The sequence below is a fragment of the Pantherophis guttatus genome, chromosome 15 (assembly GCF_059756535.1).
Source record: "Pantherophis guttatus breed Tessera chromosome 15, ASM5975653v1, whole genome shotgun sequence".
NCBI lineage: Eukaryota > Metazoa > Chordata > Lepidosauria > Squamata > Colubridae > Pantherophis > Pantherophis guttatus.
In genome coordinates this window covers 11,497,314-11,521,597 of record NC_142077.1, presented here as the reverse complement: position 1 = coordinate 11,521,597, position 24,284 = coordinate 11,497,314, and the positions used below count along the sequence as shown (strand labels likewise).

At 47.8% G+C, this 24,284-nt stretch overlaps 1 protein-coding gene across 1 annotated transcript; it reads right to left on the bottom strand.

Annotated features, from left to right (window-relative positions):
• Window positions 1-24,284, bottom strand: LOC148111892 (vomeronasal type-2 receptor 26-like). The gene is made up of 3 exons (XM_087879152.1): window positions 24,024-24,284; window positions 23,295-23,583; window positions 1-429 (listed from the first exon to the last, which is right to left on the bottom strand). Exons 1-3 carry the CDS (start codon window positions 24,248-24,250, stop codon window positions 409-411), a joined length of 537 nt encoding a protein of 178 aa, XP_087735278.1. The 5' UTR covers window positions 24,251-24,284; the 3' UTR covers window positions 1-408.

Here is a 24,284-nt window from a genome sequence, read left to right as displayed (position 1 = left end):
TTTGTTCAAAAGGATTTCTTTTATTAAGAAGAAGTGACAGCCATCCAGATAAAGCACGATCTGAATACCCTTAGGCAAGACAAGTAGGATTAAAGCAGTAGAGGCCCCTCCCTTTAAGTCAGAATGTAGATTTTAGCCAATACACAAGTGTGAAAATGTTTTCTTTGCTAGCTTCTCTGAGAACTTGAAAAAACATGCATTCCCACCATTATCTTTTAAAGTGAAACAACCCACATGGCTATCATAAACATTCCTCCACGTTAAGAGGATCTCAGGGATCTTTGGCGCCAGGATATTGGTTGTAAAATATCTGATGACACAGGCCATGCTAGTAAATTGAATCCAAGTCTCCCCCTTCTTCCGATTGAATGGCAGTATCACTTTTAGGGATCTGACATGCTACCCTCCTTAGAAACCAAAAGGATCCACCTGTAAAACAAATATACACAATATTTCATGATAGTATATTAACAAGGGTTGTTAGGATATTGGGAGTGAAATTTTCTCAGTAAAATTGGAGCCCTAACATGGTGTTTAGTGACCCATTCATTGTGTGCTGATGGTAAATGTTTCCAAGCAACTAAGTATTGGATTTTCCCTCTGTGGATCCTAGAATCAGGGATTCCCTTGATCTCAAAGTGTTGTTCATGTTCAATCATGATGGGAACAGGTGGTGTAGATGCAGGTGGTCTGAGGGATGAGGTTACTTTTTGTTTGAGTAAACTGATATGGAATACTGGGTGGATCTGCCTGAGTGTCTTTGGAAGAAGTAGCTCAACTGCTACTGGATTGATGATTCTAGTGATGGGGAAAGGTCCAATGAACTTTGGCCCTAGTTTCTTTGATGGTTGTAATGATTTCAGGAATTTTGTAGATAAGTATACTCTGTCTCCAATATGAAAAGGTTTGGGTTCCATGCTTTTCTTGTCAGCTTGAATCTTAAAAGCTTCTCTAGCTTCCTGTAAGGCTAATCTAACCACTGGCCACATGTTTTGCAAATTATCCATACACTCCTTAAGTGAGGGGATGGTTGGTTCTTCCGTGGGTTGTTTGTTTAATTTAATTTAATTTAATTTAATTTAATTTAATTTAATTTAATTTAATTTAATTTAATTTAATTTAATTTAATTTAATTTAATTTAATTTAATTTAATTTAATTTAATTTAATTTAATTTAATTTAATTTAATAATTTAATTTAATTTAATTTAATATTTAATTTAATTTAATTAATTTAAATACCGCCCTTCTCCCGAAGGACTCAGGGCGGTATACAGCCAATCTAATAAAAACAAAACAATATGAATATTAAAAACAATATTAAAATAGATTAAATTCATTTTGGCCTAAAACAATTTAAAATCATATATAAAATCCCCCAGAACAAGACAAATTGAAATCAAAATTAAAATCAATTCAAAATTGAGGAAGTTAGGCTAGCCCGGCTTGATGGAAAAACAGCGTCTTGAGGGCCCGCCGGAAGGTGCGCAGGTCCGGAATCCTCCGGATCTCTGCACCATTCCACAGGGCTGGTGCTCCCACAGAGAAGGCTCTCCCCCTGGGGGTCGCCAGCCGGCACTGCCTGGCTGACGGCACCCTGAGGAGTCCCTCTCTGTGGGAGCGTACTGGCCGGTGGGAGGCAATTGGCGGCAGTAGGCGGTCTCAAAGGTATCCTGGTCCTATGCCATAGAGCGCTTTAAAGGTGGTCACTAACACCTTGAATCGTACCCGGAAGACCACCGGCAGCCAGTGCAGCTCGCACAGGAGGGGGGTCACTTGAGAGTGCCACCTCGCTCCCATAACCACCCGCACGGCCGCATTCTGGACCAGTTGGCGCTTCCGAGTACTCTTTAAGGGGAGCCCCATGTAGAGAGCATTACAGTAGTCCAGGCGGGATGTAACAAGGGCCTGAGTGAATGTGCATAAGGAGTCTCGATCCAGGAAGGGATGCAACTGGCGTATCAGGCGAACCTGATAAAAAGCCCCCCTGGCCACGGCCATCACATGGTCTTCTAAGGACAGCCTAGTGTCCAGGAGGACTCTCAAGTTGCGAGCCCTCTCCTTGGGGGACAGATGTTCACCCCCAATAGTCAGTGATGGTGTCATCTGACTATATCGGGAAACCTTCCTTTTCCAACAAGCCGGGCTGGCCTAATTCTTTTTAAGTGTTTTTAATTGTTTTGTTTATTGTTTTAATTAATGGGGCCAAATTTATATATATATTTTAACTGTATTTTAATATTTGTATTTGATGTTTTTATTTGGCTGTTCACCGCCCTGAGTCCTCAGGGAGAAGGGCGGTATACAAATTAAAAACAAATAAAAAACAAATAAATAAATAAAACACCGGAAACCACAGCCACTCGGTCTTGGAGGGGTTGAGCCTGAGCCTGTTGCTGCCCATCCAGACCCGTACGGCTTCCAGACACCGGGACATCACTTCCAAGGCATCACTGGGATGGTCCAAGGCATCACGGGGTGGAAATGTACAGCTGAGTATCATCAGCGTACTGATGGAAGATCACCCCAAAACCACGGATGATCTCACCCAGCGGCTTCATATATATGTTGAACAGGAGTGGCGAGAGGACTGACCCTTGTGGCACCCCACAAGTGAGGCGCCTTGAAGTCGACCTCTGCCCTCCTGTCAACACAAACTGTGACCGGTCAGAGAGGTAGGAGGAGAACCACCATAAAACGGTGCCTCCAACCCCCAACTCCCCCAGCCAGCGCAGTAAGATACCATGGTCGATGGTATCAAAAGCCGCTGAGAGATCTAATAGGACTAGGACAGAGGAGCAACCTCTGTCCCGAGCCCTCCAGGGATCATCCAGCAGCGCGACCAATGCCGTTTCCATGCTGTACCCAGGTCTGAAACACGACTGGAACGGGTCTAGATAGACAGTTTCATCCAGGTACCGAGGGAGCTGTCGCCCCACCACACTCTCAACAACCTTCACCACAAAGCGAAGGTTGGAGACTGGACAGTAGTTTGCCAAAACAGCCGGGTCCAGAGAGGGCTTCTTGAGGAGAGGCCTCACCACCGCCACTTTCAAGGTGGCGGGAAAAGAAGCGTTGGTAATCCCCTGGAGCCAGCCTCGTGTAACCTCCCGGGAGGCCAGTACCAGCCAGGAGGGACACGGGTCCAACAAACATGTAGCGGTGCTAAGCCCACTCAGAACCCTGTCCATGTCCTTGGGAGCAACAGAGTCAAACTCCTCCCAGATAACGTTCTCAAGACCGCCCTCCCACACCCCATCTGAAACCACCCAGTCGGAGTCCAGGCCATCCCTAATCTGAGCGATTTTATCGTGCAGATATTGCACAAAATCCTCGGCCTTGCCCTGCAAGGGGTCTTCCCGAGTTCCCTGTTGGAGTAGGAAGTGGGTCACCCTGAACAGGGTGGCCGGGCGGTTATCTGCTGATGCAATCAGAGTGGAGAAGTACCTAGACTTTGCCACCCTGATCGCCACTAGGTAGGTCTTGATATAAGACCTCACCTGTGTCCGGTCGGATTCGGAACGGCTGGTCCTCCAACCACTCTCTAGGCGTCTTTTCCGGCACTTCATCTCCCTCAGCTCCTCAGTAAACCAAGGAGCTAAGTGAGCGCAACACCAAATCAGTGGCCGCAAAGGCACGATGCAGTCCAAAGCCCCAGCCACCTCCCTATCCCAGGAGGCCACCAGGTCTTCAGCCGAGTCATGTGCCATCACCTCCGGGAATGGCCCAAGCTCCATCTGGAATCCATCTGGATCCATCAGGCGCCTGGGGCAGAACCATTTCATTGGTTCTGCCTCCCTGCGGCGGGGTGTAGCAGTATGAAAATCAAGCAAAGGAGAGAATGATCCGACCATGACAAGGGTTCTATTCCTATTTCCCCTATATCTAGGTCATTCAACCACTGACCAGAGATAAAAATCAGATGCAGAGTGTTTCCCCCCGTGTGAGTGGGGCCATGACTTACTTGAGTTAAGTCCATGGCCGTCATGGAAGCCATGAACTCCTGAGCCGCTGCAGATGTCTCGCCGACAGATGGCAGATTGAAGTCTCCCATCACCATCAACCTGGGAGTCTCCACCGCCACCCTGGCTATTACGTCATACAAGTAGATACAAGTCATACAAGCTCAGGCAGGGTCGCTGTCATATGGCAGGGAGCCAGGTACGTAAGCAGCAGACCCAATTGCCCACCACAGCCCCACTTCACAAGGAGGGACTCACAACCGGCTATCTGAGGTACAGTGGCCTCCCTTGGAACAAGATCCTCTTTTATAATAACCGCTACCCCCCCACCCCTTCCCTGAGCCCTTGGCTGGTGGAAAGCCCAGAAACCTGGTGGGCACATCTCAACGAGGGGGAATCCCCCCTCTGGGCCCAACCAGGTCTCCGTGACACCTGCCAGGTCCGCACCCCCTCCCGAACCAGATCACAAATGAGGGGGGCTTTATTGGTCATGGACCTGGCATTACACAACAACAGCCTCAGGCCTGGGTCCCGGGGATCCGTGCAACCCAGATCCCGAGAGGAGCACTGGGGGTCGGGGCGCACCACCGCTTGTAACCAGCAAGTGAGTGCCTCTGAGACACGATGTGGCCGCCTACTCCCACCATACCTGCCCCTCCCACTCACAGTACCAATGGTCAAGCCTTCCTTAGTCCCCAATTTCGCACCTCCCGCATCGCCCTCCGCCCGGTCACCGCCCCCCTCCTGTGGGGTTTCCCCCAACCCCACATAACCACCCCCCCTTAAAATTCCCCCTAAAAATCTCCTCATGAGACCACTCAACCCCTTTGTTGCATCATGCCACCTCTCAGGGTTCCAAAACCCGTCCTTAAGGTGGGCCCTCGATAGCGAGGAGGGCCAGGCCTGCGAGAGGGGGGAGTCTCGCAGTGCCAAGAGTTCGGCTGCGGTATATGTCATTCAGTTGGGCGGTAAGTGAAGGATGGCAGGGGGACCGATGATCTATGGTAGTGTAACAGTCCATTATTTCCAGTGGACTCCACTGCCCTCTCACAGCAGTAGGAGGAGTCTCCAGGCAGTTCCACATAGTCCTGAGGGCAATGTCCAAGCTGTCGTCTCATGGCGGCTGCCTGGCTGATGTAAAAAATTGATGACCCGGCCCATCTGACATGGCTACTTCCTCACTGATCTCATAACGGCTGTCCTACATCTTCTCCCACTAGGGGTCAAGTTGTAAAAAGATACACCATTCAGCAGGTACCACTCCCCCAGGGGAGAAAGACAGATTGTCCGGAGGCAGGGGGGTGGATGACAGTCCTTTTTTTTTTCTCCCAGAGGCCAGGTCGATGATACACCCGTCACACGCTCCAGTATTTGCCACATAATCAGGGCGGGAGAGGGAGAGGGGGAGGGCAAGGGGGGGAACATCCAAGGGGACCAGAAACCGGTCGACCTCCAGCCCCCTCCGACCCCATATCTCTTCCACCCTCCACCCTTCATGGCTTCAATCTCAGGTCTCCAGAGTCAATGCAGGACCGGTGTTAAAGTCCTGCTTCCCAGCCCAAACCTTCTGAGGTAGAGTTCCCACACAGACTTCCTCTGTCAGCCTCTATCGGCCTCTGTTGGCCTCTGCCTCCACCACGAGCCTCCACCTCCAGTTCCTCCTATCGACATCACGGTTGTGGCCGCCATTGCCCACCGCCGCTGGCCACCGCGCCAGCCACACCAGGATCCCAGCAGAATCTTTTCCCCCCATCCACATCCCCAGGTCTCCAAAATGTTTGGGGGGGATCCGAGGGGGTCGCCAGGTCCCTGCGCTACCATCACAGCTGCCATCGCAGCCGGCATCGCCGCCGCCGCCCTGGCCACCGCTTTCTCCGACACCGGGAGGCTCCTGTTGATCCGGCGTCTTGGTTACAGCCACCATTGCCCGCCGCCGCCAGCCACCGCATCAGCCTCACCAGGATCCCAGCAGAATCTTCCCCCCCTCCACACCCCCAGGTCTCCAAAATGTTCGGGGGAGATCCGAGGGGTTCGCCAGGTCCCTGCGCTGCCGTCGCAGCCGCCATCGCAGCCGCCACCCTGGCCACCACTTCCTCCGACACTGGGAGGCTCCTGTTGATCCGGAGGCTAGGCCGTCTCTCCCCCGGCGCTCCCGGCACTCCCGGAGCTCCACATACCCAGCCACAGGTGTTTCGGGGGAAGAAAAAGACCTTCCCCCGCTGGGTGGGGTCCCCTAACTGGGGCTAGGGGTGGTGATGTTCATGCCATCCCCCAAAGGGCCCCCCATCGTCCGATCTTCAGCTTACTCGCAACGCAATCTTCTTACTGCCGCCAATTTGGCGCATGCGCAGATGGTTCAGTTCAGGCATGGGGCTGAAATCCTGGCCTGTCGCTACTCTAAAAGGGGTAAAACCTTGAATGTACAGCATTATTAAACGCAACTTCAGCAAAAGGCAAAAGTTCGGTCCAGTTATCCTGTTGAAAATTAATGAAACATCTTAAATATTGTTCTAGCACTGAGTTCAAAATTTCAGAATTACCATTAGTACACGGATGAAAGGATATGCTCAACCCCTGGCCAGTACCAAGTAAGCCCAAAAACGCCCTCCAAAAGTTGGAGGTGAATTGAGCCCCTCTGTCGGAGATGATCCTTTGTGGAGCACCATGAAGTCGATAAATGTGTATTAGGAATAATTCGGCTAAACTTTTAGCAGTTGGGATCTTTTGGCAGGGTATAAAATGTGCCTGTTTTGAAAATAGGTCTGTCACAACCCAAATAACAGTATTTCCCTCACTGTTTGGCAATTCCACGATGAAATCCATAGCGATCTCTCTCCAAGGCGCTGAAGGATCAGCTACCTTCTGTAATAGACCTGGGGATTTCCCCTGGCGTCTTTTTGCTGCTGCACAAATGGGGCAGCTAGCTACATAGCTTTCTATGTCCTTTTTTAGTGATGGCCACCAAAATTGTCTTTTAATCAGGTGTAAAGTTTTCACAAACCCAAAATGTCCAGCTAATTTGGAGTCATGGCACCGTACCATTAAGCATAGTCTTTGGCTTGCAGAGACATACAACTTCCCTCCCACTCAAGCCAAGTCTTCTTTCATCAGACAACTGGATTTGTTGTTCAAAAACCATTCATCAGTGGCCAATGCTTGTTTAAAAGTATGGGTGGTGTCATTGCCCATCAATGTCTCTTGTTTTGCCTGGGATCTGGTGACTACTTTAGCGGCTAGTTGATTGTTTTTTCTTTTTGTTGTTGTTGTTTTTTTTTTAATTTGATTTATATGCCGCCCTTCTCCGGAGACTCAGGGCGGCTTACAATGTGCTCAGCAATAGCCTTCATACTTTTGTATATTTATACAAAGTCAGCTTATTGCCCCCACAAACTGGGTCCTCATTTCACCTACCTTAGAAAGGATGGAAGGCTGAGTCAACCTTAAGCCTTGGAGAGATTCGAACCAGCAGTAATTGCAGGCAGCTGTGTTAAAAACAGGGTGCTTAGACCACTGTACCATCAATTGCACAATGGGTTTGATTACGTCTGACTTTGCACTATTGTATTGCGGTTTTCTGGATAGCACATCCATCAGAAAGTCCCCCCCCCCAGGAGGTATTTTAGAGTAAAATCAAACCGTTTTAAATACTGAGCCCATCGTACTTGTTTTGGGGAGAGTTTCCTTGGGGTCTTTAGGGCTTCTAGATTTTTATGATCAGTCCAGACTTCAAAAGGGGTCTTACTGCCTTCTAGGAAGTGCCACCAGGTTAACAACGCCCAACAAACTGCATAAGCCTCTTTCTCCCAAATGGCCCACCTTTGCTCAGTTTCATTCAACTTTTTGGATGTGTAAGCGCAGGGTTGTAGTTGGTCTTGCTCATTCTTCTGAAGCAGGACCGCTCCTATTGCCACATCGCTGGCATCTGTTTGTATGACAAATGGTTTCTCTGTGTCTGGGTGTTTTAGAACTGGTTCTGCTGAGAACAACCATTTAAGTTTTTCAAATGCCGCCTGGCATTCCATAGTCCAGTTCAATGGCTGCTTTGGTTTAGGATTGTCCTCCCCCTTTGTTTTTAAGAGCTTGGTGATGGGGAGGGCAATCTGAGCGAAAGCAGGAATAAACTGGCGGTAAAAGTTGGCAAAACCCAAGAAGCTCTGTAGCTGTTTATGCATGCATGGAGGCTCCCAATCAAGTACAGCCTGCACTTTTAGAGGATCCATCTCAAACCCCTGGTGTGAAATGCAGTATCCCAAATAGTCAATCTTCTCTTGGTGGAATTCACATTTGGAAAGTTTGGCATAAAGTTTGGCAGAGCGGACTTTGTTTAAAACCGCCCTGACTAGTTTTACATGTTCTGCTTTGGTCTCGGTATAGATTAAAATGTCGTCCAAATAGACCAGGACCCCTTTATATAAATGCTGATGCAGCACTTCATTTATTAACTGCATAAACACTGCAGGGGCTCCTTGCAACCCAAAGGGGAGCACCTTGAATTGGTAGCAGCCAAGGGGGGGGGGTGTGTTAAATGCTGTTTTCCACTCATCCCCCTCCTTAATTCTGACATGGTAGTAAGCCTCCCTTAAGTCCAGCTTTGAAAAAAATTTCCCTTTAGCGAGGTGTGCTAGCATATCTTTCATAAAGGGGAGGGGATACATGTTCTCCACACTGATCACATTTAGGGTCCGAAAGTCAATGCAGAGACGTTTTGAGCCATCTTTTTTCTCTCTAAAGAGCACTGGAGCTGCAATTTTTGGCTGGGCTGGCTTGATGAAACCCCTTGCTAGGTTTTTCTCAATAAATGTTCTCAGCTCTTCCAACTCCCTCGGTGACATGCTGTAAATCTTGGGTTTAGGGAGTTTTGCGCCAGGTAAGATTTCTATTGCAGTCAGTGGTGCAGTGGGGGGAGGGGAGCTCATCTGAGGCTTTTTCGCTAAAAACCTCAGCCAAATCCTTGTACTCTATGGGTATGCCCTCAGTTGGTATGGCGTGACCAGGCATGGCTGTTTCTCGATCCTCTGCCCCCTCAGTTCCTTTATGTGGATTCTCAGCAAAAGTCACATTCCTCTGAAATTTTATGATGCCTTGTTTCCAATTGATTTTTGGGTTCCATTTTTTCAGCCATGCAAGGCCCAGAACCAACGGCCATTCCATGCCAGGTGCCACTATAAAGGTAAGCCTTTCCTTGTGGCTTCTGATGCCTATATGTAGAGGCTCGGTAGCAAAAGAAGCTGGCTCCCCTCCTGCTATTGACCCATCTAGTTGGCAGAAAGCGATGGGTTTTTTCAGCTTTTTTACGTTAATCCCTAACTTCCCTACTAGGGATGGGCTGATCAAACAACGGGTGCACCCTGAGTCCACTAGAGTGGAGATATTTATCTCCCTGTTCTGGTTTGGGATAAATAGTCTTAAGGGGAGTGTAAGCGGTTTAATTGGTTTGCTTACCAGTGGTTGATCATCTGGATCGCTTCCGAACGAGTGTGATTCCTCCTGTTCAGATGCCAGGGTTTCCTCCCCAAAGAGGGGAGGGGATGGGAATTCTACGGTCTCCTTGCTCCTCAGGGCAGTCTCCTTCCCACGCCGACCCAGTTTTGCAGGGCCCTCCTCCAGTGGGTGGTTCCGGGCGGGTGTTTGTGAATGACACTCTGCAGCTTGGTGCTCCTCTTTTCCACACTTGAAACAGGCTGAAAATCTCGGAGAAAATGTGGTTTGTGATTTATGGGGATCTTGCTTCCATTGGGGTGAGGATTTCTTCCATGCTCTCCCCCCTCAATACTGGTTTCTGGCCATATCGATCTCAGCTTCTTCGGCAGTGACGTACCATTCATGTAGGTGATTCGGTGCCCCTCGGGCCACGCAGGCATTGTATAGATCATCACTCAGCCCGTCCTTGAAGCAGCTCACCAAAATATCTTCTGGCCATTGCACACAACACGCGAGGTCCCGGAATTCTTCAGTATACTCTGCTACTGGCCGTTGTCCCTGTTTCACCACCTTAATGCGGTCCCGGGCTTTGCGGTCTGCTAGTGGGTCCTAAACCGGTGTCGCAGGGCCATCATGAAATGGTTGAAATCCCGCAGTTCTGGGGCGTTGGCGTTATGTAGGGTCACCATCCATCTGGCGGCAGCACCCTCTAGGGCTAGGGTCACAACTCGCACTCGGGATCCTTGGGTTTGGAAATCACACCCGTACTCTTGCATGTAGGTTAGCACATGTGCCACAAAGGAACCTAATTGTTGTGGATTCCCATCAAACTTCACTCCAAGGGGGGGAGTTTCTCTTTCCAGTTGCGGGAGTCAGGGCTGGTTGGGAATGGGCGCTGCTGCCTGGGGGGGAGGGTTTTCTGGGTTTTCTCCCACTGCTGCTGCGCCATCTGCTCGATAGGTAGGCTCCAGGAGAGGGGTGCCTCCTGTGGCATCATCCGCGACTGCTGCCCTTTCCGCGCCCTTTGGTTGTTCTTCTGGCCCCCTTCGGATATTGAGATTTTCCAAAGTTTCCATCACCAATTGGGTTATATGCCTCTTCAGATAGTCCTCCCTTAGTGGAGTTTCGGTCAGTCCCCCCTGGTCAGCAAGGGCTTCTAGTTCCAGTTTCCACCCCGGTTTTCGGTTGCCACGGTTGAGGGTGACTCCTCTGGTTCTCTCATCCCAGCCATCTTTCTTCCTGATGCCAATTGACCATCAGGGCTTTTCAGGATTCTCCAGGGTTATCTCATCCTCTCCGATGGGGTGCATGAAACAGGCATCTGACTGGGTGGCAGTTGCTGTCTCTCCCCAGCAATCGGTTTCTCCCAGCTCTCTGCTTCGTTCAGACATGGTTTGCAAGGTCCCCTCAGTAAAGCGAAGTGCCAGGCTGCTGATGTTGTCTCAACATCGCCGATCTCGCCTGGCTCCTTGGTTCACCGAGGAGCTGAGGGAGATGAAGCGCCAGAAAAGACGCCTAGAGAGCAGTTGGAGGGCTAGTCTTTCTGAATCAGACCAGACACTGGTAAGATCTCATATTAGGAATTACCTAGTGGCGATAAAAGCAGCAAAATCAAGCTGGCCTGGCCTAAATCTTCTCCCTTTTAAGTGTAAATTTTAATTTGTTTTAAATTACTGGGTATTTTAAATTCAGCCAAATTATTTAATTCATTTTATTCGATTTTAAATTTTTTGTATATATGTGTTTTACTTCATGGCTGTTCACCACCCTGAGTCCTTTGGGAGTAAAATAATAAAATAAATAAATAAATAAGTCGCATTTCAAATGTACAGTCTTTGATAAAAATCATCATTTATTGAGCACAACGATCTTTCCCTAACTCATTTGGTGCCAAGACTAATTTCCTGGCGTGAAACCCTCCCTTTCCTTTTTCCCCGTCTGTGCTTTCCATTGGCCATCTTCCAAGTCACTCTGTCAGTGCTCTACTATCTCAGCTCAAAGGAATGTCCCCTCTCCCTCTCGTCTCCCAGGAGATGTTGCCTCTAGAGAAAATAAGTAGGTGAAAAGTCAAATGCCCCCTTCTTCTCCTCCTATGGCAGCATTGAAGCAAATGCAGTTTGCAATGCTGACAATTTATATCTAAGACCTATAATCTTTTACTATCAAGCTTTATAGCCAAGGAGATAGTAAAGGATACGATGATAGCCTGGGGGAGAAACTTAGGAAAACCGATGCAACTTGAAGAATGGCAGGGAATATGGAATAGATCAATGAAATTGACACTATCAGCGGCATTTAAGGAGAACTTTTACAAAATGATTTATAGGTGGTACCTCCCACCAGCTAGGATAGCTAAAATGTTCCCTGAAACTTCGGACAAATGTTGGAAGTGTAATTTGGCCAGGGGTACTTTTTTTCACCAGTGGTGGACCTGCCCTCAGATCAGGAAATTTTGGGAAAAGATTCAAAAATGGATGAATGAGATTACAGGTGCAAAGTTTCCCCTAACTCCAGATGCTTACTTACTCGGAATCAAACAAAAAGATGTGGGCAAACAAGATTGGCACTTATTTATCCATATTACAACAGCAGCGAGAATGGCACTTGCCCAGCAATGGAAAAATACAAACAAACAGATCAACTTATAATAAATAAGATATTGAATTGTGCCGAATTGAACAAATTAACGTATTTAATTTGAGAGAGAAAAAAGAATCCATATATTACAGTAATTGGGAACGCTGGTATACATGGTTAAAGAAGAGGACAAACAGAGTAAACAATAGAGTATTAAATACTTAGTTATAATTTGATAGCGTCTGGTATTCAAAATAGTCAATGTTATCTGAACAAAAAGATTTACCGGGATGTAACTATGAATAGGTATCTGGGGGATGTTATGACCCCCAGTCAGTCCTTTTTTGTGGTTGTCTCTATGTATTGTGTTGTTTATATGTTTTTTTATTTGTAAATAATTAATAAAGATTATTTTTAAAAAAAAGATTTTGGCTTGGGCCCTGTCTTCCCCACTGCTGCCTTTGGTGCCCCCTTGTGGAATGAGGAGGATGGCTGATCCCAAGTGCGGCCACCACGGATCCGGCTTCGGGCCAGGTCGATCTCCATGTCTGCTGCCGCTACGTACCAGCTCTGCAGATCTTCGGGGACCCCCCGCGCCCGGCAATCTTTGTAGATGTCCTCATTCAACCCATCTTTATAACTCTCTAATAGGGCCACTTCTGACTACCCTCTCATGAAGGGTGCCAGCTCGCGGAACTCCTGGGTGTACTCCGCCACCGATCTCCGGCCCTGGCAAATGCCCTTCATTCTGATTCTCACCTTTCGCTCGGCCAAGAGGTCCTCAAAATGTGTTCTGAGGGCTCTCATAAATTGGTTGTAATTTCTCAGCAGGGGGGAGTTGTCATTGTGAAGGTCCACCATCCATTCAGCTGCTACTCCTTCTAGGGCTTTGGTAACGCACCTCACTCGTGCCGCATCCGACAAGAAGTCCTCCCCCCAGTCCTGAATATGGTTCCACACTTGGGTCAGGAAAAACCCCAAGGTCTTCGGATCTCCTCCGAACTTTTCTGAGATGGGGGAAATCTTGGGCTTTCTCTGCCTCTGGGGTGGAGCCTGTACTGCCGGGGCCCCTTGGGCTGCTGCATCTCTCTCCTGAGCTCTGGAGGCTTGAGATGTTCCTTCCCCAACTTGCTCTTCCTCTCCCCCACAAGCAGTGGTCTCTGGTTCATCCCCGGGGTGGTCTCCCCCCTTCCCAGTTGGGTAAACATACCTCTCCCAGCTTCGGCGGTTTTCATCTGCATCTCTCAGAAGTTGCATAGCCTGGGCAATCATGAGGCTTTCTTTCTGCTCCTGCATCCATGAAGGTTTCCCCCTCCCCCCATTCCCCCTCCCCTCTGCCTCAGATCTTGCTTAATGTCAGGCAGGTTTCACCTCATCTGTAAGTGGACATTTGGTTTTTCTAGCCTAAGTATAAAACCTTACTTTTCTCTACATTCAATTTCGTTTTGTTAGATAGGCCCAGGGTTCAAGTCTACCTAGATCCATCTGGATCTTGAGCCTATCTTCTGGGGTGTTGGCTATTCCTGCCACTTTAGTGTTGTCTTCAAATTTGATGATTTCCCCATTTCTCTCCTCATCCAAATCATTCATGAAGACGTTGAAGAGTACTGGGCCTAAAATGGAACCTTGGGGTCCCCCACTGCTTGTTTCCCTCCATGCAGATGTAGTTCCATTGAGGACCACAGGCTGACTCCATCTGCGGCTGATGCTGTCTTTCCCACATATTTTCAGCTTACCAAGAAATAGGTTGTGGTTTACTTTGTCAAAGCCTTTCTGAAATCCAAGTACTGTATACTACATGCACTGCATTTTCACTGGTTCACTAATTTAGTCATTTTTGTCAAAGAATGAAATAACATTTATTTATGATCTGTTTTTTTTATTCTTCATTACTCCTAGTAAGTCATTCATATCTACACTGAATAATAAGGGTTCAAATATGCATCTTTCCCTTCCCCCTTGGTAAGCATAGATCCTTCTTCTCATGGCTCCATTGAGCCCAAACCTCCCTCTCAAACAAGGGCTTGGATCAGGGTGTCAAGTATTTACAAGCCATTGGCACATGTGTCATACAGACACTAGTGGAGGCAGAAAGTGCCCCCACCCCTATGTGGAAAGGAGGGGCTTACACTGAGTATAAAACCCCCTCTAACCTTTCCACCATGCTCTCTTTTACGTTTGTTCTCCATGAGACATGATCTTTGATCAGGGTAGTCACACACGCTGTGTGCCCCCTATCCTAATGAATATTAAGACAGCCTTTGTATATAGTTAATATGCTTTGTTATATGAATAAATACATTTATCACATTTATTCATGCATCTGCCTTTGGACTCTTCTATGCTCCTGGGTGTTTCTACAATCCCAATTTTCATAGAATGGTAGCAGAGGGAATGGTAGCAGAACTCCACTCCAGGAGCTGCTGAAAAGGCAAGATGCCCTCCAAAATAACCTGTGAGAGAAGCTCTCCTGTTGTGACCAGAGGCCTTCAACGGAGGAGAACTTCACAGCAGCCCCAGACTGAATCAACGATGGAAAACATTGAAGGGGGTTTCCATCCAGCTACACCCTGGCAGCCAGAGGCCACCCAGATACAGCACAAGATCCCAGGGGCTGAGCCAGGCAATGTTGGAGAAGGCTTCTTCAGCACTGACGAAGAGGGGGCAGAAGGACAAGATGAAAGCCTGGACAGGCAAGTGGCTGAGATGTCAGAAGAGGAGTGCCGAGCAGTGCTCATTTTCCTCCTGAAGACAAGGGCAGCAGCCAGAAAGAGGCCTGAGAAGGCAGCACCAGAGATGCCTGCCATCCCAGTAAGGACTCCCCTGCCTGATCTCTCCAAGATGGCGCCTGCCGCCAGAGAGACTCCCCCCAAGTTTCCCGCCAAACAAAATGGCTGCCAGGCCACTTCCGTAGGCAACTTCCTCCAAGATGGCGGCTCCCCTGGGCACTTTGCCAGAACCACGAGCCGGGCCATCCCCAGCTCCACAGCCCAGGCCTACAACGCCAGCCAGTCAGTTCAGCATTCCAGCGGCCCAGAGGACCACTTCGAACCCACAAGCCCCTTGCCAGGCCCCGCCTGCCAAGACAAACATCAAAGAGGCCATAGAGGCCCTGGTCGCTGCCCTGGAACTTATGGAGCATGCTCCATTTCCTGCATGTGCCCAGTTGCTGAAGGACTACAGAAGGAGTACAAAAAGGAGCCAGACCTAAGCAATCGATCCCAGGCTTAGGGATCCCAATGCCATTCACAACAGGCTCTTTTCAGCCATTTGAACAACTCCCCATGCAGTTTAATGGCAATAATTTTGTAACTTTGCCAAATAATTTTGAAAAATTACATTTAAGTGGTCAGAATTTTAAAAAATGGTGTAAAGAGATTGAGATAATTCTCTTAAGAGAAAATACTCTGGACATGATCAAAAGACCACATCCTTTACCTTGGAGCCCTGAAATTGAGTTCCTGCATAAAAGAGCTTACACAACCCTGTTAAGTTCTATAGACACAGCTCTGTATGCCAGTCTTTCAGACGGCCTCACAGCTCAGGAAGTTTGGACTGCCCTATATAATTTGTTCCATAGTGACAATATGGCTGCAACCAGCAGATTGTCAAGAATTTTCCACAATTATAAATTCAAACCTGGTGTCAAAATGGGGGAACATTTGGCAACACTTAAAGCCATGAGGGATGAGCTTATACAGAGGGGGGAGCCTGTTTCTGAATCCACTTTAATTAGTGTGATGTTGAACTTCCTAGACAAATCCTGGAGTCCCTTTATTATTTCTCTAGAAGGGGTTTCTAGGGAACAAAGAAATATAGAATACTTTTCTGGCCGCTTTATTGAGGAAGATTTAAGGCGCAGAGATGAGGAACAACAAGAAATGAAGAAGGCATATCACAGGCCTAGGCCTCAGAGGAGGCGCCAGGACACAAGTGAAAGGATTAATACCCTTCCCACCTGCTTTGACTGTGGCATACAAGGTCACTTTAAAAGGGAGTGCCCTCGCTCTAGGGCCAACACGGCTGGACTTAAGCACAATAAAAATAAAAGAGGCCGTGGAAGAGGGGGAGGTGGTCATAAAGGATACCAATTCTGTAGTGTCACAGGTGACAATCCCACCTCCCAGGTACAGGATGCTGAGGGGCTGTGGCTTCTTGATTCAGGTGCATCAATGCATATAGCCAACACGAAGCAATGATTTAAGGTTTTACACCCACTCAAGTCCTCAGTAAAAGTTGCCACTGGGAACAAGGCAGAGGTAACTGGGGAAGGCGTGATCAATGTGCCTGGTATAGGAGATGTCACAGGGGCACTGTATGTTCCCTCAGTCAAGAACAACCTTTTAAGTATCTTAAAATTGACTGAGGATAAAAATGTAAAACTGGTTTTTGAGAAGGGTGGAGGTTATGTTTTCAAATGTGGGGGTGTTGTTGGCGATATTGTAAAAATCAACAATTTGACTTATTTTCCCCCAAAAGCAAAGGTCAAAAGGCACAAGAAACCTAACAAGAGGGCTCAGGGAGCTAACGCCCAGATAGAGCAGAAAGCTTCTGTGCCAGCCCCCAGGTTGTCCAAACTCAAGGACCCTGGACCTAAAACCAATGAAGCTTTTAAACCAGTTCCTAGGACATCCAAAACCATTAAGGCTGAGCCCATTAAGCTCACAACTCCTCAGCCAACCCTGAGGAACTCTAAGGTGACCATTAATCCAGTGCCTACTCTCATTACTAAACAGACCAAGGCTTGTAATGGTAAGATACATAAGGTTGACAAAGTATGCATGGGTAAACCTTTACATTTGGATTGTGCTCATATATTACACCGCAGGCTCAGCTATGCCAGCTTCCCGGTTATTAAGAAAATGCAAGATTTTTCTGATGGGCTTAAGATAAAGAATTGTAATACCTATTTGGAATGTGCCATCTGTAAGGCAGCAAAATCTAAAACTGCTGCTATACCTAAGGTCTCTTCCCGTCGTGCAAGGTACCCTTATCAGCTGGTACACATGGATTTGGTTGGTCCTTTTAGACCCTCCCTTGGCAAGGGGCATTATTTTTTAACAGTAGTAGATTATTACTCTCGTTATGGCCATGTATTTATTTTAAAGGACAAAACTGAAGTCTTTACCAATTTCAAATATCTTTACAACCAGATCCAAACGCAACACAAGGTGTGCATAGCTCAGGTAGGGGAACTGAGTTTACATCCAGGACTTTTGAAAAGTGGATGAAGGAGAGAGGTATCCTCCATTTTAAATCATTGCCTCAAACGCCTTCGGAGAATGGCATTGTAGAAAGGAGAAATGGCGTGCTGCAGAATGTCATGAAGTGCCTACTTGCAGATGCCGACATGAGCCAAGTTTTTTGGGCAGAAGCGGTCAAAATGGCTAATTATCTAGTCAACAGGATGTGGAGTAGTGCCATTGACCAAACCCCATACTTCCTAGTCCATGGAAGGAAACCTAGCCTCTCACACCTGAGAATTTTTGATTCCTATGCCTGGGTCCATATTCCCAAGCACCTCAGAAGAAATGGGGGTAAGGCATCAAGGAGGCTCAGATTTATAGGTTATGCAACCGGCAGCAAGGCCTCTAGGTTTGTAGACAAAAATAACCTTGTCATTGTCTCTAGATCAGCTTCCTTTGAGGAGGGGTCAAATTGGTCAAAAATTCATTCCAATGAACCCGGTTATTCCCCTATTAGAAGCAACACTGAACAAGCAGCACCACCTGAAGAGGATGAACCAACAAACTCCAAACAACTGACCAGCGAAGATCCAGATGGTGATGAATCCCTACCTGACTCTGACGATTCAGACAAGGACTCCCTAGGTGACTTCACACCTCCTGCCTCACCTAAACGACCATATCTTCACAGCGCCTGGGACAGAGGCCCGCCCCATTTTGATTGGAAAGATACCTCCGGCAGCTCCAATTCTGACACCGATGCTCCGGATGACAATGATGATGGTGAGTGGCAATTTCCCAGATGATCAAAACGCTCCAATAAAGGGGTGCCACCCAAAAGGTTGGACATTGGCTGTGTTGCCTCAGTCAACAGCGTTACCATGGCCCCTAAAACGTACATAGATGTCCTCCAGCTTCCCGAGGAAGAACAGCGCAGGTGGAGGGTGGCAATGGAGCGGGAAATGGACAGTCTCAAAAAATTAAAAGTTTTCATCCCCATGTAAGTCCCCAAAAAGAGGAAAGCAATTGGCACCCGTTGGGTCTACAAGGTCAAGCCAATGCCCAACAACAAACTCCTCAATAAGGCCCGGCTGGTAGCACAAGGCTACGCACAGCGCTACTTGCAGGACTTTGATGAAACATACTCCCCCACCGTGAGAGCGGAAAGTGTGAGGACTGCTTTGGTCACTGCAGCAGCACATGGGGAACACATTTTTCAATTCATTGTGCAAACTGCTTATTTACACACACATCTAAAACAAGAAATTTACGTCAGAGGTGCCCCCGGATTCCAGCAGCAGGAAGGCCACACCTGGCTTCTGAAGAAAAGTTTGTACGGCCTCAAACAATCAGGCAGACTGTGGTACAAATGCCTGACTAAAACTCTCAAATCACTGGGTTTCCATCCATCTCCAGCTGATAAATGTACCTTCACAAGGGATACCGAAGGGGGGCTCGAGAAAGTCCTAGTGTATGTTGATGACCTTTTATATATAGGGCCTGACAAGGGGGGATGTATTATATTTGCCAGGACCCTACAAAAAAAGTTCACTCTAAAGTCTTTAGGATATGTGGACAAGTACCTAGGCGTACAAATCATCACTACACCAAAAGGTTTTGCTCTCTCCCAAAAGGAGAAGATAGAGGAACTCTTGGTGAAATGTAAAATGGAAGATAGCAAGCCAACGGCTATCCCAATGCAGACCGACTATTATGGATTGGCACACAAGGATAGCCCAGAGTTCCAAAATAATACTCTATTTAGGTCAGTGGTCGGCTCATTACTATATATAAGTAACTGGAGCCATCCAGATATTGCCCTGGCTGTAAACCTGCTATCCAGACAATCCTACCCAGTTCCACTGGTTGGCCATTAAAAAGCTATTAAGGTATCTCAAGACCACAGCAGATTATGTGCTTTGCTTGGAACCTGAGAATAGAGACAAGGCCCAATTAAAATGCTTCGTGGATGCGGACTGGGCCGGAGATACCAAGACACATAGGAGTACTTCGGGCTTCTTGGTACTATTAAATGAGGCACCCATCCATTGGCATGTGGGGCAACAGAAATTTGTTTCGGGGTCCACCGCTGAGGCCGAATATGCATGCTTATCAGAGGCAGGGAACGATCTGATATGGTTTGATGCCTTAATTTCTAGCATCTGGACACCATCGACTTTGCCCATCCAAATTATAGAAGACAACACCGGGGCCATAGGCATTGCCAAAGCCTATGCGGTGGGAAAAAGGTCCAGACATATTGATATCCGCTATCAAAATGTTAGGCAACTAGTAGAGATGGGGTTTATATCTTTATCACATTGTCAGACCAAATATCAAACAGCTGATATTTTCACAAAACCTCTACCAGCAGATAGGCACAAAGATCTGTGTAAAAAGTTATGTCTCACAGGGTAAAATCTGTTGTGCATTGCATTTGTATGTTTGCATGCCATTAGCTCGCAAGGAGGGGAACTGTCAAGTATTTACAAGCCATTGGCACATGTATCATACAGACACTAGTGGAGGCAGAAAGTGCCCCCACCCCTATGTGGAAAGGAGGGGCTTACACTGAGTATAAAACCCCCTCTAACCTTTCCACCATGCTCTCTTTTACGTTTGTTCTCCATGAGACATGATCTTTGATCAGGGTAGTCACACACGCTGTGTGCCCCCTAACCTAATGAATATTAAGACAGCCTTTGTATATAGTTAATATGCTTCGTTATATGAATAAATATATTTATCACATTTATTCATGCATCTGCCTTTGGACTCTTCTATGCTCCTGGGTGTTTCTACGATCCCAATTTCCACACAGGGCCAACAGGCTGAGCTCCATTTTGAGGGCCATCCATTTTCTCCATCATATTTCTCTGTTTATTTATTTATTTATTTTTATTTATTTAATTTGTATACCGCCCTACTCCCGAAGGACTCAGGGCGGTGAACAGCCAAGCAATAAGATACATAAATACAAAAATTTAAAAAACCAGTTAAAATCGAATTAAATCATTTTTTGGCCCAGACAAATTAAAACACCCCAATAATTTAAGAACAGATTTAAAATTTATGTATTAAAAGAGGGAGGAGATTAGGCCAAGCCTGCTTGATGGAATAAAAGAGTCTTCACAGCGCGGCGGAAGGTGCGCAGATCCGGGATCCTCCGTATCTCTGGGGGGAGCTCATTCCAGACGGTAGGTGCCCCCACAGAGAAGGCTCTCCCCCTAGGGGTCGCCAGCCGACATTGTTTGGCTGATGGCACCCGGAGGAGTCCCTCTCTATGAGAGCGTACTGGCCGGTGGGAGGCTATTGGTGGTAGTAGGCGGTCCCGTAAATAACCAGGTCCTAAGCCATGGAGCGCTTTAAAGGTGGTAACCAAAACCTTGAAGCGGTCCCCGAAAACCACCGGGAGCCAGTGCAGCTCGCGCAGGAGAGGTGTCACATGGGAGCGCCATGACGCTCCCATTACCACCCGCGCGGCCGCACTCTGCGCCAGTTGGAGCCTCCGGGTGCTCCTCAAGGGGAGCCCCATGTAGAGAGCATTACAATAGTCCAGGCGGGAGGTGACGAGGGCATGAGTGACTGTGCGTAACGAGTCCCGATCCAGAAAGGGACGCAACTGACGAAGCAGGCGAACCTGATAAAAAATCCTCCCGGTCACGGCCGTCAAGTGCTCTTCTAAAGACAGCCGTGAATCCAGGAGGACGCCCAAGTTGCGAGCCCTCTCCGTGGGGGCCAGTGATTCGCCCCCAATAGTCAGAGATGGCATCAACTGACTATACCGGGACGTCGGAAACCACAGCCACTCAGTCTTGGATGGGTTGAGCCTGAGCCTGTTCCTCCCCATCCAGATCCGTACGGCCTCCAGGCACCGGGACATCACTTCAAGGGCATCGTTGGGGTGATCCGGGGTGGAGATGTACAGCTGGGTGTCATCAGCGTACTGATGGTACTCCACCCCGAAACCACGGATGATCTCGCCCAGCGGCTTTACATAAATGTTGAACAGGAGAGGCGAGAGGACCGACCCTTGCGGCACCCCACATATGAGGGGCCTCGGGGTCGACCTCTGTCCCCCTGTCAACACAGACTGCGACCGGTCAGAGAGAAAGGAGGAGAACCACTGTAACACAGTGCCTCCCACTCCTAACTCTTCCAACCGGTGCAGCATGATACCATGGTCGATGGTATCAAAAGCCGCTGAGAGATCTAACAGGACCAGGACAGAGGAGCACCCCCTGTCCCGAGCCCTCCAGAGATCATCAACCAACGCGACCAATGCCGTTTCCGTGCTGTACCCGGGCCTGAAACCCGACTGGAACGGATCCAGATACGTTGTTTCATCCAGGTGCTGGGGGAGCTGTTTCGCGACCACACTCTCAACAACCTTCGCCACAAAACGAAGGTTGGAGACCGGACGATAATTTACCAACATTGCCGGGTCCAGGGATGGCTTCTTGAGGAGAGACCTCACCACCGCCTCTTTCAAGGCGGCAGGAAAGACACCCTCACCCAACGAAGCATTTATAATCCCCTGGAACCAGCCTCGTGTCACCTCCCGAGAAGCCAGCACTAACCAGGAGGGACACGGGTCCAATAAACAAGTGGTCGCGTTCAGTCTACCCAGAATCCTGTCCACATCCTCAGGGGTCACAGGATCAAACTCATCCCAGATAACATTCTCAAGACCTGCCCCTGTCCCTCCTCCTGAGACTACCCAGTCGGAGTCCAGATCTTCCCGAATCTGAGTGATTTTGTCATACAGATATTGAACAAAATCCTCGGCTCTACCCTCCAAGGGGTCCTCCCGCGCTTCCTGGTGGAGCAGGGAGCGGGTCACCCTGAACAGGGCGGCCGGGCGATTATCTGATGACGCAATAAGAGCAGCAAAATAGCTACATTTCGCTGCTTTTATCGCCACTAGGTAAGTCCTAATATGAGATCTTACCAGTGTCCGGTCCGATTCGGAACGGCTGGCCCTCCAACTGCTCTCTAGGCGTCTTTTCCGGCGCTTCAACTCCCTCAGCTCCTCGGTAAACCAAGGAGCTAAATGAGATCAGCGCCGGGTCAGAGGCCGCAAAGGCACGACCCGGTCCAGAGCTCCAGCGGCCGCCCTATCCCAGGCGGCCACTAGGTCTCCAGTCGGGGCGTGTGCCAGAGCCTCAGGGAATGGCCCAAGCTCCATCTGGAACCTGTCAGGTTCCATCAGGCGCCTGGGGCGGAACCATCTTACCGGCTCCGCCTCCCTGCGGCGGGGTGTAGCGGTTCGAAGGTCGAGACGAAGGAGAGAGTGATCCGACCATGACAAGGGCTCGGTGACTATATCCCCTATCTCAAGATCACTCAACCACTGTCCAGAGACAAAAACCAGATCCAGCGTGTTTCCCCCCGTGTGTGTAGGGCCATGAATTAACTGGGTCAGGTCCATAGCTGTCATGGAAGCCATGAACTCCCGAGCCACCTCAGACGCCTCGCCCACGGACGGTAGGTTGAAATCCCCCATGACCATAAGCCTGGGGGTATCAACCGCCATTTGAGTCAAATGCTGCACTAAAATCTTGAAAGCCTGCAAACCTTGTTTTACCTCACTGATATAGATTAGATATTTCAAGACAAACTTGTTGCCAATATTAGTTTATTAACATGCATTATTTCTTACAAAATCTATACAGCATTTAACTCTTATCTAAAACCTTCTGCAAGGAATGAATTTTTCTCAGCTTTAACTAAGAGGATCATGGCATAAATTTTAGCCACAATATCTATTTGGCCTATAGTTGCTAGAGTAATTTTTATTCCACATTTTAGATGGATAAAATGCTACTATTGCCAACTTCAATCCAACTGGAGAGCAGGGATTATTTATCAGTGAAACTGAAGATGCCAACAGAGGCCCCAACAACTATTTGATGTTTTTTGATCAGTTAAATAGTTGGTAGAATGTCTTCTCCAGGGAATGTATTGCTTGCATTTCAGGCCTTTTATGATTAATCTCAACATGAACATAATGGGGTAAAATATTGACATGTTCACTAATATTCTGAAAAGCAGCAGATGAATTCCATGGAGAAGACATGATTGCATCTATTGCTCACCCACCACCACCCACCCTTCACTTTACCAGAGGGAGAAACAGACACACAAACCTGCGGTACTTTGTAGGTGCCTCCTAATGTTGACGCCTGGATGGAGATCTCCCTGTCAGCTGCATCAAGAAGAGCCAGAAGGTTCTCCTTCCTTCCACAGCCGTAGTTGGGGACATTGGCTTTTCCAGTGGAGAGAATGTCCAGCAAGGCATCTGAAGTGTGGAAAGTGCTCAAATAGTTGTTATGGATGTTGTAGCCAAGTGTGAGGTTGTGGAAGAGATGGGAGTTCTTGTTGGCCAGGTGAATGTTGAAAATGAATAGTAAGCAATAATAAAAATCGTCAGAAGTCCTATTGGAAAAAAAAAGTTATTATAATCAACAGCCACAACAAATACTTTTGTTATATATAATATATATAATCCTCCACAAGCCTACTGAGCCTTCAACCAATATTGATCCAAAAGCAAAGATCAGTTACACAAATATAGAAATGGGCTGAGGTACGGCAACTACAACTGATTCCACCACTACTTTAAATTCATTATTCAAGTGATAAATTAAGGATTGAACAGAGAGAGGAAAAGAATCTGTAGCCCTTTCAGCTTTTTTTCAGACCCCTTTTTGAGTCTCTTTCACAAAATCAGACAAAAGAGAGAAGCCATGGAAATCAAAATCATTCAGGAAATTAGACATATTCCCCAACATAGGAATAAATGAAAAATAAAAAAGAGAAAAGAAGGAGAGTGTTAGAATGGAGGGAGTGCAACTCCATCACCCTGAATGACTTACGGATCATGGAAAAGAAACTGAAGAGAAGGAGCCACGTTGAAAAGCAATTTTGAATGCAATCTTTCCTTTCCATTGGTGACTATACCAATGAGATGGTCTCCTGGTCTGTAGTAGCTCCATGGTTTCCCATCCTGGTTCTCCAAACTCAGCGGGCATTTCATTCTCATCTTCCCAGAGACTGGATGGGACAAAAGCAGCATCAGAGGCAGAAGCAGGAGGTCCATCATTCATGGGGTGAATCAATGAATCCCTTTCCTGTTT